This window comes from Mastacembelus armatus, chromosome 4, assembly GCF_900324485.2.
Source record: "Mastacembelus armatus chromosome 4, fMasArm1.2, whole genome shotgun sequence".
Taxonomy (NCBI): domain Eukaryota; kingdom Metazoa; phylum Chordata; class Actinopteri; order Synbranchiformes; family Mastacembelidae; genus Mastacembelus; species Mastacembelus armatus.
In genome coordinates this window covers 18,908,106-18,922,634 of record NC_046636.1, presented here as the reverse complement: position 1 = coordinate 18,922,634, position 14,529 = coordinate 18,908,106, and the positions used below count along the sequence as shown (strand labels likewise).

At 41.0% G+C, this 14,529-nt stretch overlaps 1 protein-coding gene across 5 annotated transcripts in view; it reads right to left on the bottom strand.

The window, feature by feature from the left end:
• crocc2 (ciliary rootlet coiled-coil, rootletin family member 2) overlaps nt 1-14,529 on the bottom strand; it is a 32,685-nt gene that overhangs the window by 1,449 nt on the left and 16,707 nt on the right. For 3 of the 5 annotated variants that reach the window (XM_026305519.1, XM_026305521.1, XM_026305524.1), the window contains 21 exons: nt 14,132-14,314; nt 13,562-13,706; nt 13,314-13,460; nt 13,001-13,231; nt 11,287-11,480; nt 10,657-10,784; nt 10,138-10,307; nt 9,823-10,002; nt 9,361-9,495; nt 9,126-9,269; nt 6,725-6,963; nt 6,475-6,634; nt 6,218-6,385; nt 4,937-5,321; nt 4,721-4,851; nt 4,473-4,593; nt 4,225-4,388; nt 3,424-3,864; nt 2,769-2,918; nt 2,485-2,685; nt 171-302 (listed from right to left, as the gene is read on the bottom strand). In XM_026305519.1, coding sequence (XP_026161304.1) covers nt 171-302; nt 2,485-2,685; nt 2,769-2,918; nt 3,424-3,864; nt 4,225-4,388; nt 4,473-4,593; nt 4,721-4,851; nt 4,937-5,321; nt 6,218-6,385; nt 6,475-6,634; nt 6,725-6,963; nt 9,126-9,269; nt 9,361-9,495; nt 9,823-10,002; nt 10,138-10,307; nt 10,657-10,784; nt 11,287-11,480; nt 13,001-13,231; nt 13,314-13,460; nt 13,562-13,706; nt 14,132-14,314 — 3,949 coding nt within the window. The remainder of the gene's footprint in view (nt 1-170; nt 303-2,484; nt 2,686-2,768; nt 2,919-3,423; nt 3,865-4,224; nt 4,389-4,472; nt 4,594-4,720; nt 4,852-4,936; nt 5,322-6,217; nt 6,386-6,474; nt 6,635-6,724; nt 6,964-9,125; nt 9,270-9,360; nt 9,496-9,822; nt 10,003-10,137; nt 10,308-10,656; nt 10,785-11,286; nt 11,481-13,000; nt 13,232-13,313; nt 13,461-13,561; nt 13,707-14,131; nt 14,315-14,529) is intronic. The other 2 variants (XM_026305520.1, XM_026305522.1) reach the window with 2 other exon arrangements.

The window sequence follows — 14,529 nt, the reverse complement described above, 5'->3', positions numbered from 1 at the left end:
TTATAATTTGTCTAATGATAATACCTTTCATTCACATACTGGCTTCTCTGACAGTGGAATAATTCAGTAGTAACTCATACATTTATTTATATTGATATTGAGGCTTGTTATAAATTATTGACCCTAATCCTATATTGTGACTCCTGCTCCATAATCCCAGAGCCTCTCACCTTTAGTGCCTGCACTTCATCCTGCTTTTCAGCCAGCTCCTGCTCCAGGTTGCGGATTATTCGCCCCAACTGCTCCATTTCTTTGGCTGCTGACACCGCCTCCTCCTCCCCCCTCAGCCTCTCCATCTCCACCTGACAACAGCACCAGGATGACATAATGTAAACAACTTCACCTGGATTGCTCTGCACTCGTGTCTTACTGTAATGTGCATAGCAGACGTCAAGCACAGAGCTATGTATTTCCATCATCATTTCCACACATTTGCAAAGTTGAATATGTGGAGAATAGAACAAACAGTATAAGAGAAATGACCAACTACATCATAATAAAACTTAAATACAATCAAATTATCTCCTGCCTAGTTGAATGTAACTGCCCATGTATGTGCTGTAATGCTTCAGCAACTGTTTGGCTTCACTTGGTCCAGAATGACCAACACTAAACACATATTACTTCAGTCCTGGCTTTTTTATATACATGGGCTTCCAGCAGTTGTAGAATTCACTCTAAGATGCATTTAATTGCATTTAAAGCAATTTGTGGTTTGGCTCCTTTGTACATTGTAGATATAAGAGGGAGCTATATTCGTATTAAGCACCATGACTCTGACCAAATGTCCAAAAACAGTTTACTGTTCTGTGGTCCAGATTAGAAAAAGGAGGGGATCGTGCCTTTACTGTTTTAGCTGTAACATTATGAAACTACCTCTCACTTTCAGTACCAAGGTAGCTGATGCTACATTAAAACATTTTTATTTGTAAATATTAGTATTTTTTATAATGCCATTCTCTTAACAAGATATTGTTTTCACAGGGACCATGGGTATTCAGTGACATCCCGGGAATTTAAATTTCTTGCAGTCCCTAGGCATTGGAAACAACTACAGCAATATAATGACCAATTAAAATATTACCAACTAAAACAGTAAATAAATAAATAAATATTGCAATCTCTAAACTTGTACTAGACAACTGATCAAGCAGCAAGAAAAAAATATTAAAAAAATGCTAAAATATAAAAATACAAATTACACAGAAATACAAACCATCATGAAATTGTGTCAAAAGATGCATATTCATCTTAAATAAAATAACCCATTTAATGATCACATTGCTAATTTACATGTTAAATTGTGATAATGTAGAACATTGTCTTTTTTTTCTTAAAAGTGTATTCCAGACCTTTGCAGCATGTATGGAAAAGGCTGAACACACAAATTCAGTGGAAATACTGTATATGGTACAGAAAAATCTCTTCTTACAGAGGATCTTGAACATTTTCCAAGCAGATGGACACAAATACTGAATAAAGATGGAGTGAGATTATTAACAATTTGATAAAACTAATAGCATGGATGAAAGTTTATAACACTATTAAAAGTACAAAATTAATACTTTTTAATAATAAATCCATGATGAGATCTAAGTTTTTTTGTCAAATATTTTCAGTACATGCTTCTGCAGTGGCTTATGAGCTGTCATTCTGGCTTGAGGCCAAATTCTAATACAACAAGAGAAGAGAGAGAAAATCATTTAGCACAAAACAGTGTCAACAGGCAATTGATTTCTTATAAATTTGAAATTGCTAATATTTAAAGTCACTACATGAATTATTTTTTAAATATGTTTTTCAAATGAGAGGTGACAATCAAGTATAACTCCAACATATGTGAATTTTTGAATAAGTTGCAGCCTCTCATCATATTCATACATCATGTAAAACACCATACTTCATTTTAATGGTAGAAAACATGCAGGCTGCTTTCCTAATATTTAGAGTAAGATAGCAGTGGGAAAGCCAGTTGGCAATCTTAGACATGGCAGCAGACAGCTCAAGAGCCACCTCATCTGCTGAGATGCAGATAAATCACAATGTTTTAAGCATATATTTGTGATTGTACGTTTGAACAACCTCTGGAAAATCAGTTAAACACAAACTAACTGAGAATAATGCAATTTCAATTCTCTCTATGTGCTCTACATGTGGCAAAATTGATAATAAAGCAGACTTTGAACTTTGAACTAAACAATAACAACTCCACAACAGATCCCTGTAGAACACCCGCAGGACAATGAGGATATGTTTCACTCAACCTGAATACATTGTTTAGGCATCTTAAAATACATTTCAATTCATTTTAATATATTAAAAGAGAAATTAAAAGATGAAATCTTAGAAAGAACATTCTGATTTGCTCTAATATGTGGTGTTTTAATCAGAAACTGGATTTACTGGATTTAAAGATGAGTTATAAGAATAAAATAAAAACCTTTTGGAGTGCTCAAGTATACTATAGTAGACAGGATAGCTCACCTTTTCCAGTGCCTTCCTGAGGGCTGACTTGTCTTTACCAAAGCGTGTCAGTACCCTTTCCATCTCTGCTCTCTGACTCTGTAACTTTTGCAAAGAGTTCTGAAGATTGGTGACCTTGTCTTGGAGTTGCTGCTTCTCTCTGTACAGCTGCTGGGAGCTTCCCTGTGCTTGCAGTTCAGCTTCTTGCCGCTGCATCAAACTCTGGGGCAGTAAATCAGTCATACATCAAAACTGAGCCCCAGCCTTTGTATCTGTATTTACATTTTAAACTCAATGTGACTCACCTCCTTCAGTGCCCTGTTATGTTTTTCCAGCTCAGAATTTTTAAGCTCTATGTCCTCTTGGGCTCTTTGAAAATTCTGGATCCGTTCTGTTAGTGTGTGGTTCAACCTCTTATTCTCTGAAAGGGTATTTCGTGCCTTATCTAGACGTTCCTATGGGCACAAGGATCTTGACAATGCAGTTTCATCACACCATGATTTTGTACCTAAACTGACCTAATATTTCTCACCTTGGTTTATATTTGTCTCTTTTATAGCTTTTGACATATTGTTGCAAGTGACAGCACAGCTTTTGAGGATATCATTAGATTTATACCAAGAATGTCATGTTTTTGTTTCCTCATGTCTTTGAAGTGCAGTCCCAAACTAAGACCGGAAACCTCTCCTGAGAAGCTCTTAGAGCATTAATGAGCTAGCCTGAGCATTTTATTGCTTAGTCTATGAGGAAAACCACAGCAGTAAATGTAAATAAAAAATGCTCATTCTGAGCAGAGAAGGCTGTGTAGGTGCACTATAAATCAAAGTATGGCTATTAATCTTATTTTGCCTCAATCACACAAAAAAGGCATACAATTTAAAAACATGCAGTTTATGTTATTTGTCTTCAAATTAAATTCTGACCCAAGTTTCACTGTGTACTTTAGGTATTAGACCGTACCTGCAGCAGCCTTCGATCCTGCTCACTGGAAGTCAGAGCCCTCTGCAGCTGTGATATCTGCTCCTGTAGGGCGCCAGTGTTGGCTCTGTTGTCACTTAGAGTATTTGTTAATTTGTGGACCTGCTCTCTCAAATGGCTCTCATGCTGCTCAGCTCGAGCCAATGATGTGCTCAGCCTCTCCTCACTGACCTTCAGAGCTGCACACTGGTCCTCACTCTCACCTAGCCTTCTCCTCAGGTCTGTCAGTCGATCCTGCAGAGCCCCCACCTCTGCATCCAGCTCTGCTGCCTTGAGTTGGGCCCGCTGTAGCTCACCTTCAAGGGTACACTGGGAGAGCTCCAGATGTCTCACTCTATTCTCTGCTGTTTCTAAAGACTCCTTCAGCTTCTGTTGGTCTGCATTCGCACGAGATTCTAAGCCCTGCAAGAGCTCCAACTTGTTCTGTGAAGAAATGGTAAATGATACATGGACTTGCATAATGCTTTTCTATGCATCAACTCACGTTACACTATTTATTCCTTTACCCATTTGTGCACACACACACACACACACACACACACACACACACACACACACACACACACACACACACACACACACTGATGGCAGCAAGGCCGTCATACAATCACGCACACACACCAATGGAACAGCTACCATACTTCGACACCAGCAACTCCACAGTTGTGGACATCCCGCTCTCCCTTCTGAGCCACAGCCTCCCCAGAACATTATCAGGTGCCACTAAAAGTGTTGTGTGCTGTTTTATTTAATATTTATCTTTCTGCCTTTAACATACTGTACCTGAAGTACACTGGATTCAACCTCAGCATCTTGCAGACTAGTCCTGAGTTCAGCTACTTCCTCCTCCAGGCTTTTCTTCTCCCTCTCAATACGACGTGCTACTTCTTCCTTGAGGGAGAGGGATGTGTGCGCTTCATGCAATCGTTCTGCCAGTTCTCTTTTTCCTGTAAAAGATGTGAAATATGCTGTATGTCTGAAGAGAATATTCATATTGAATGTATGTTCAGTGGATCCACTGGTTTTCTTACCCTGCTCCGATTGCTTCAAGAATTTCTGTAGCTGCAGCAGCTGGGTGGCTGATCTATCCTGGCTGACCTGGAGCTCTGTCACCTGCTGACTAAGACTGACTATCTGAGCCTTGGCTTCATCCTGAAAGATAGGATATGAACATAAGTTTACAAGAAACACACAGACACATATCTATCTATCTATCTATCTAGATATAAAGATAGACATTTAGACATAGATATTCATTTATTCAGAAGTTCAAATATACCCTGTCTCTTTGTGTATCCCTGAGTTCCTGCTGGAATTCCCGAAGGGCTGTGTACACTAAATCTGCATCTAGCTCGTCATCTTCACCATGGGACAAGGGCAATACACATCTGTCTGTCACATTCTCTCCTCCTAACCAGAGATGATACTCATTAATACATAGGTTTCTAGCAAAAACACCATCATGACACTTCATTATAAAAATGTGTGATTATACCTTTAATTTGTAAGGGGCTTCTCCAGGGAGAGGGGGACCGCCTATGTGACCCAGGTGTACTAGAAAGCCTCGCATGGCTGATGCCAATAGTGCGGCGCAAAACTGAATACAATCCTGTCAGCTTGAGCTCCAGAGCTTTGCATTTGCCATCAGCCAGGCCCAACTGCTCTGTCAGGTTCTGGGTCTTGTTTTCAGCACGGCCAACCTGCACGGAGAGTTCCTTGACCTGGACCCTGTTGTGCTCTAGTGCTTCCTCCAGCTGGGCAGTGGTTTCTCTGTGCCTCTGCTCACTCTGCTGCTGATAAGACTCTCTCTCCTGCAGCAGCTCTTGGCTCTGCTTCTCCACAGTCTCCATTTCCACCAAACGACGCTGCAGACCTGCAACCTGCACAAGCATAGAGACTATATGGGTACTTTCTTTCAAAGTGGAGTTATTTAATAATACAAAAACGTATACATCATTAGGAAAAAAATGTAGACACTTTTCAATTCATGCTTTGAATTTTCTGTCAGCTGTAACTACACTTAGTTGCTTACTTTGGTTTATCATTTTTTGCATATATACAGATGTAGATATAACCAGAATAGAAATGCCCACTTCAGTCAGACTATAGATATACAATATGCCATCCTTGCTCTACTTGATGGTCTCTAATAATCTTACTTAAAATCTTTTGTGTTAAGTTAACTTTGAGTGTTTGTAGAAGTCGCTGATAAGGTTTCAGAAAATATTTTCAAATGCCCCAAAATTATGACTGGGGCATTAAATTGACTGTAGACAAAGTCACAAAATAGTTCAGACTAGGATATCAGTATTTGTTGGATGTAGTTTTAAAAAGGATATGATAACCAGATTCAAATTACACATAAAAATGTGCAATTCTTTTTGAGTTGGTCTTGGAAACAGCAGACAAAAGTTGGCATATTCACTTAACTGCTGGAGTCATGAGAACTTGAGCACACTTAAAATGGGATTATGGTGCAGAATACGATCAAAAACTACTTTACTGAATGCAAGACCTACTTTTTCCACACGTTTTGTAACTCTATTAAAATACATACAAATTCAAGTTTTGTCTGAATGTTCTGAAAATTTAACAAAGAATTAATCCACTGTTGCTCCCAAAAGGATGACCCATCAATGGTAACAATACAATTATGCGCAGGTCTTCTGTTTGTGCAAAATGACAGGTGTTCTTCAAATATACAGTATACAGTATATACAGAAGTGGAATGTTTCCTCTCATGGTGTTAACAAACTAATTTTCAGAGGTCTTCTACCTCATTCAATGCTGCTTCTCTGCCAGCCTCACACTCCAACACTCTCTGTTTGAGAGCGAAGGCCTCGCAACGCGCCTCCTCCTCCTTCTGCTCCTCCTGACATACCCGAGCCTGCAGTTCTTGCAACTCCTGTTTCTGCCGGCTGCTCTCACCTTCAAGGACCTTTACCTGCTCATTTTAAGACAGCACAAAACTATTTGAAGATCCTTTATTTAAAAGAAATCAGCTGGAAAGCCATGACCTTAATATTCTTTCACCTGTCTGCGCAGCTCTTGCAGCTCCCTGCGTGCCTGCAGGCGAGACTTCTCCAGCTCTCTCATACTGGTACGGAGAGTAGTTGCCTCTTGGTGCATCGAGCCCTTACATTCCTCTAAGATTGTTACTTTCTGCTCTCTCTCCTCCAAAGTTCGTCTCAAGCTAGTAAAGATATGTTTAAAGGTAATTTCTACTAGAAGATCTCAACAACAGGATTTATAGAAAACCTGTAGTCCTGTGTAAAAGTTGTACCTGCTGTTGTCACTCTCTGCTCTCTTGATTAAAGCTCTAAGCTCTTGGTTTGAGGCTTGGATGGCCTCTTTCTCTCTGGTCTCATCACCCAAAACCCTTTTCAGGTCGAGTGCTTCTTTTCGTTGCTTGTCCCGTTCCTCTGCACACTCCTGCAGCTCTCTGTGAGCCTCAATCAGCTCGCTTCGCCCTTTAGTAAGTCCATCCTCTGCTTCTTGGAGCTGCCGACGAAGGCTGTCTAACTTTATGTCACAGATTAAGGATAAGGAAAGGCATGATATTGTATTCAATGACGGCCAACTGGTCTTATGGATAACAGGTTTTGTAAGGTTCTATATAAATAAATAACTCTTATTATTATATTTATTATCAAAATTTTGAATACAATAGACATATAGTAATATTGAGTTCGTCCTGGTTTCTTGATTGGTTGTCAACCCAATCCAGAATTTACTTAATGGTATACATTTCAAATGGAAACAATGGGTTAATAAGCCTTAAACCGCTCTTAAAACTTTTTTGTTTTAAACATAAACTCACTAAAAAGATTATTACCCACAGTACACAAGGAGCTCAAACACATGTACTGTATATAATAATCACATGAAGCAGGAAAAATACTTTGGCACACACTCAAACTGATTTTGGATCAGATAATACCTTCAACCTTCATTGTTTGAAAGCGAAACCCCGACATCTCCTATTTTAAGTGCTATGTGTACAATCTCAAGATACTGCATGACCTATATTATAGCATTATGCAAGTCCACTGTTTTATAGCAACATTCTGTGTGTAGCAGGAGAAATAGGGAGGACAGAGCTTATCTGGGCATGGATAAGAGCCAGTTGGGCCTGTAGCCAGGTGCTGTCTCTTCCCATCTCCTCACTGCAGCTTGCAGTGTAAAGAATCCACAGAGATCAACATGATAAACAGCAGTTCCCCCTAAGGTGGTGGGGAAGGAGTCAGAGAGGGGTGGAAGAGGGAGGATGAGGAGCGCAATGAGGAGGAGGACTGTTTTGTTCAGAGGCCACACAAGATGGTTCTTTCTCATAAACTCTAATGTGAGAAAAAACAAGCCAGTGCTGATCCGGCCAATTATACTTTATTTTATCTGATTTTTGGGTGGGGAGTGGAGGAGAAGGGCAGAGAGTATGAGGGCAGCAGTGTTGTGCTATGAGGATGGGAGAGGGGGACCTGGAGTCCCAGTGGAGCCAGACTCTCGCTGCTGCTAGGGAGAAAATAAACACTCCCCCACTGGCTTATTTACACAAGGGGTTAACACAAACTTTGATTTCATATTACAGTACTAGAGACCATATCCCCCCAGCGTTCTTTTCTCTTGATTTCTTCCTTTTTCTTGCTTTCTAACTTCATCATACACTCTCACTCCCGCTTTGTCACTGTCTAATGTGAGAATCCTGACATGGGATTAGAGAAAATAATCAAACAAGGAAATGTGCAGAGGTGGCAGCCAAATATGACAGTGTCATTGAAGCCTGACTTGATATATGGTGCTAGGGAGGGCTGTCCAAACCTCAAAACCATTCTGCTCTGGCTCCACACAGCCTCATTCACTATACTTTGACAAGACTAAGGAGACAGAGCGAAGACAGGATCATCCTCATTTTTGCTTTTTTATTGAAACCAAATAGTCCCACACAGATAAACAATCCATTTTTCCAGGGAAATTAGGCTTTTAAATCAAGTCATGGTGAGGCCCTTACAGCTTCGCAGCTTACAACTTAATGAGGTGACTGTGAGCTTGTTATTTTACTAAAACACCCAGTGACCCTATGCCTGGGATCCTGACCTCAAGTAACCCCAAGAGTTGAGATTTACACTGTCATTTGGTGCTGAGAGGTCTCTCACGGGGCAAAAATGATAGGCCAATGGTACTTCTATCTATATGTTAAGGTCAGTGGAATTTTCCTCCAACATGTATTTCTTGAGAAGAAAAAGACACACAAAGCAAGAGCTGAGATACAGTGGACATCACCTCCCCTTTATGGGTTTTGACCCTATAGACGCTACATTTGATGGCAATCCAATGCTAGTAATGGTCTGAGGTGCCAGCCAATGTTCACAAATGTCTCTGGTAAATGGCTCTCCCTCACCCTGGTACTAATTGGTGCAAACTCCCCCTCACCTTAAAGGCAGAACTGAGATCTCCGATCTCATGCCAACTCAAACAAGCCTGTATTCTATCCAGTTCTGTGATCCTCCTGTACATTTATCCACTGACATCCACCTTTATAAACTAAGACTTGCTTTATATTTATGTCCAAATCAAGGTCTGAACATTTACTAAATATTGCCAATAGTTTTTAATGAGTCATCACTGCAAGGAATTATTACACACTGTTGCCACTGAACAGACAAGTGTGAAGTTTTAAAGGGTCTCACCTCCTGCTGTGCATGTTCTTTCTGTTCGTTCAACTCTCTGAGCTGCTCAGTTAGACTCTTCTTCATATTCTCATGAGAGTTCAAAGACTCTTCAAACTTAGTCCGCAAGTCCTGCAGCTCAGACTGAAGCACGGCCATTGCATTCTGGAACACAGAGGCTCACAAATCAGATCACTGAATTTTATATACAGAACAAAAAAGTGATCTGAACTTACATGACGTGGTCAGATTTTACCTTATCCTGCTCCCGTTTGCTCAGTGCCTCCCTCTGCTTGTGCTCAAGATTCATGTCTGCTGTGGCCAGGTCCTGCTGCAGGCTGGCTAGCTTCTCCATTAGGACAGATTTCTCTGCCTCCTTCTGGGATAAAGCCTGGTTACAACAGACTGCAAGGTCAGAATTATTTATATATGGCTCACAAAAAAAATTTAGTCTGACTATTGAGACTTGGACATACAGAAGCAATCATGCATCCACTGAGGAGCAATGAATGGACTTGCATTCTTCAAGTCCACTTTCGACATTTGGCTTTTGATGGGCACACACTGGCAGCTGGGATGACAAAATTTCAGATGATGTGGTATATGAAAGTTCTTTGACCCTTGGGCTACCATAAAACACTCCAACATTTCAGGTTTTTATGAACAATTTAAAAACACACACACAACAAACTCTGATGACCACCATACACACACACACCTGCTGCTTTTCAGCCTCAGCCTGCAAAAGGCTTTGGTTGCAGTGCTGTTGCAGTCTGGCCAGCTCCTTTTGCACCTGCTGTAGCTCCTGCTGGCTGCGCACATGCAGCAACTCGTACTGTCTATGCAGCTGCTCCTCAACCTGCTCCCGCTGAGCCCTCAGTTCCGCACACTGCTGTTCCTGTCAACCACCAAACACACACACACACACATACACACATACACACACGCACGCACGCACGCACGCACACACCTGAGAGGTTTATAGAAAGCTAGCAGCAAATTTGATTTTTCAACCATGGAAGGTGTACTATACCTTTTGCAGAGATTCTGCTTCTAGCTGCTCTCTGTGAATTTGCTCTTTGTTGTTCAGGGTCATTAAAGCATTCCTCTCCACCTGGGCCAGCTTTTCTTCTAATTTACTCCGCTCCTGTGCAGCTTGTTCAAACTGGTGCTCTGCATCCACACGCATGCGAGCAGCATCACCTGGACAGACATATGTACCCATACCCAACTCAAACTCTCATGCAATCATTAGGTTGAGACACCTATCACACATAGAGGTAAGATTTCATTTGGAGTTTTATTTATAGGGGATTCTCATCCATGTCTTAACATGGAACATGCTAACTTAACACCACTTATGTGATCCATATGTATTTCAGTGGAGTGGTGGGACCCTGGTCAGCTGAGAAAGCAGCTCAGTAATCCTGCAGTCCAGCTGTTGCAGAGCTCACAGCTGAAATATGGATCTCTTGTGGGCTGTTGGAAAGGCTTCATGGCCAAGGGTTTGGCACAGAGGATAGCGGGGTCTCTGAAGGAGGGGGCTACTCACGCGTCAAGGCCTCGTTAGCCAGAAGCAAGCCACGCCTCTCACCCTCCATCCTGGTACATTGGGCCTCCAGAGACGAGGCAAGTTCCTGGCTCTCAAACATAGCTTTCTCTAGGGACTCCTTCTCTGCTCTGGAACACAGTGGTGAAGTGGTTTAAGTGTTGCAAAAAGACCTTTGAACCACTAGGTGTAAAAGGTCATAAAATCCAATGATCCATCATGATCATTGTTTCCAAATAAAACCATGTTACTTAAAGACTCTTGTTACATGAAAGTCACCATGCTTTACAAAGTAACATTTGCTTAAAAAGTCTAAATTACTTTAAATACACATTGGCAGTCAGTCTGACTTACACAAACACACACAGACACACATACGCTGGGTTGTTTATGATGCTTTGAGGACACTGTAATGACTTACATTCATTCCTTACACTCTTAAACTAACCATAGCTGTAACTAACACGCCTAACCCCAACCTTGACCTCAAACAATGAAGACAGGAAAAATTACTGCAGCTTGTGCTAAAAGCAACTGCAGAAAACCAGTTTTAAATCTGAAACTGGTCCAAAAAATAGCAGAGGTCAGACCATGCAAACAACTACACACACACATATGCAAACATACTCAGACCTAAGAGCAACCAGCTCCTGTGTGAGACCACAGGCCTTTCGGTCAGCAGCATTTAACTTGACATTCATGGCAGCCTTGTCTTTGGCCAGCTCCTCCCTGTCATGGGTAACTCTCTTTAGGGCTGTGGTCTGTGTCTCTAGTTCCCTCCTGCACACACACAGCTCCTCTGACAAAGTCTGCATCTGCCTGTTGACCTGGAGACCAACACAAACAAATTAAAATCCCATCAAGAAATTAATTCATACTTTTTTGTGCAGCCATAATAAACACTATACAGTATATATGCATGTTAAATCATTACATATTAAAATATACATATACAATATACACACCTTGTGATATAATTATGAGAAACACATTTTTCATGAGCAGGAGAATGAACAGCCCATGCAAATCCTACAGTAACAGCTACATTATTTTTGGGAATATGGATGCATTGGCCTGAGACTGGACAATTCAACCTCTAAATTTAAGCCACATTTGGTTCACTGATATTTAACTCTACAAACTCTGTTTTTGCTGTAACACAGCATAAATTGTATTGAATGTATGCAATTAATGACAGTGTATAGGAAATGCAGAGCCATAATAAATGCACTACCTGAAGCAAAACAAAAATAATTAGTGGGGTTAGGATTTTTTTTTTCTAATTATCACGTAAATCGTTATGACCACAGGACCTATTACTAGCAACAAAAATAATGAACTAGGCAAATGTGTAGCTCATGTGGAACTTGTTGAATTACAGTATATTATATTTTAAAACTCCAAAAACAGATTAATGTCTGAAGGTCCTGAAGTGAGTAGTCCCATAGCAATCAACCAGTGACAATGCTCAATGCTGAAACAGGAAACTAATCTTTATTATCTCAAAATAGCCTTGAGTTTCCTTGATTTACTGTGTTTTTATGCTGAGCTGCTGACATTGCACAGTGGTCTAAAATGCCAACTTATACAATTTCTCTGAAACAGAATGTTTGAAAAGCAACAATCACAGTAAATTGATTTTAAACAAAGTTAAGATTAAACCAGACTAACTAAAACATAGCACATGATGTCTTTCAGCCTTCCTTAGGTAAATATTAAAGCGTATATTTAGCACCGATGTTATGGATAGGAGTAGCAACCAATAGGGGGAAGAAACATGAGTTTAGTGTGATGGAGGCCACTTCAGGGCTTGTTTTATACACAGCTAATATATTTTTACAGACAAGCTATCAAAAATGTTTGGATGGAATATGTCAAATTGTTTAGGTTTGTTATAGCTGAGCTCAACATGGATATCCCAGTCTCACTTTTAGAACAGATAATAAAACAGAAGAGGATTCTTTTCATTCTTTAGAGGACAAAACAGGAAGAGAAGGGAGAGAAGAATGGGAATACTTGAGGTGCTAATTTATTGGCTCTTGTGCTAAATCCTACTGCATATTATATGTCTATCTATTTATCTTTTCTAGTTCACATTTATTCATGAAGATTCCTTCCTTGTTAAGTCCCAAATCACTCATAAAATACAGAATGGGGCCCAAACTGCTGTCCATATCCCATTTTGAAAGAAAAAAACTTGGCAGATGTGGCTAATATCTCCAATACATTTTAATGTGACAACAAGCTCCATGAACCTGGTGAAAGCTATTAATAACATCAATGTTCCCAGGTGGTGAGAGCTTGGAGGATAGAGGCTAATGTGTTTGATAAGTTGGGGATCCTTGACCTGGAAGTGCTGCTCCAGGGCTTGAGCATTCTCCTTCTGCAGCAGGCTCAGGTCTGTTTCTGCCTTCTGGCAAAGATGCTGCAAGTGGCTGTGGGAGCTCTCCAGTGCTTGTTTCTCAGTGAGCAGATTCATCATCTCCTGTTGCAATCGAGCTATCTCCTCTCTGGCTGCCACCCGCTCCATTTCAGCTTCCCGTCTACGTTCACCAAGCTCTGCCTTCTCACTTTCTGTCTGAAAGGGAAAACAAAAATCACTTCTGTTCTGTCCAGCTCTGCATTACATCAACATGACAGGGCAGCCACTCACAGAATACCTGTAGCAGAATACGATTAAGCTCCACCTTGTCTTTAGCTAAACCTTCACTTAGCAAAGCCATTTTGGCCAGAGAATCTTTTAGGGCAGCTTCTTGATTCTGCAGTTTGGTGAGGGCTAACTCTTGTGCAGCACTCTGGGACTCCATCTGTGGAGTGCATTAAAACTATTAGAAGGATTTAGACTAGCAGGGTCCTCAGGGAGAATGCAAAGCACATCAGGCCACCTAGTGCAGACACATCAGTCTACCTTGCTGAGAGCCAGAGCAAGACTGGCCTTATCATCCTCCAAGACTTCCTTTTGCAGGGTAATATGACTCAGAGCCTCCTTAACTGTCACAAGCTCCCTGCGCAGCTCAGAGTGCTTCCCTTCAAGCTCCTCCAGACTCCTCTCACTGAAACACAAAATGTAGAGTACCGTATACAGTACATGACTCTCTCACACTGTTTCTTAAATTATTTGTATGAACAAAATTCCTAAACATCGCCACTTTCTCGGTTGGACAATTGTAGGTGCCAAGGGCCAAAACACTGAGGGAGTTACTTTTTTGCTGTATTGCATGTCCTGCTCCAATTCTCAGCTAATCAAATTCTTTTCAAGCAGAAGAAACCCTCAGAAAGAGGACCAAAATGTTTCCCTCTTGCATGAGTGCAGTGATGCGATGTAAATCATTTACATTTTCATCCAAATGTCATCTGTTTGCATTACTGGCCAGAGAATGACATGTGTTACTGATCTGAACTCTAAACAAACAGAGCTTGAAAACAATCACGGGTGACAAGATGTGCGTTGTGTAATGGTCATTCTTCCATGCTGTACCCTCTTTGGGCCTCTGTGCGCTTGCGTGCCAGCTGCATCTCCATATCTTCTCTCTGCTGCCTCAGGAGGTCCCGTTCTCTCTGGAGCTCCAGTGATGAGCCCCGCAGTACCCCAAGCTCAGCATGCTTGGAGTTTACCTCCTGCTGCAGTCCTGACAGCAGCTCCTCCAGGCTGCTCTTCTCACTGAGAGACATGGAGGTACAGAGAGGCAGTGAAAAAGAAAAATAGAGCTTATGTGGAAGACAACTATTGTCGAATTGTCTGAATAGGGCAGCTTGGACACATCATCAGTGAAGATCATCAGTGATAAGGAAGAGTGAACCTTAATAAAGCATATAACCAAAATGGAATATTTTGTCATTTGTCATTATCATTACCAAATATAGATTGTCCAAAAA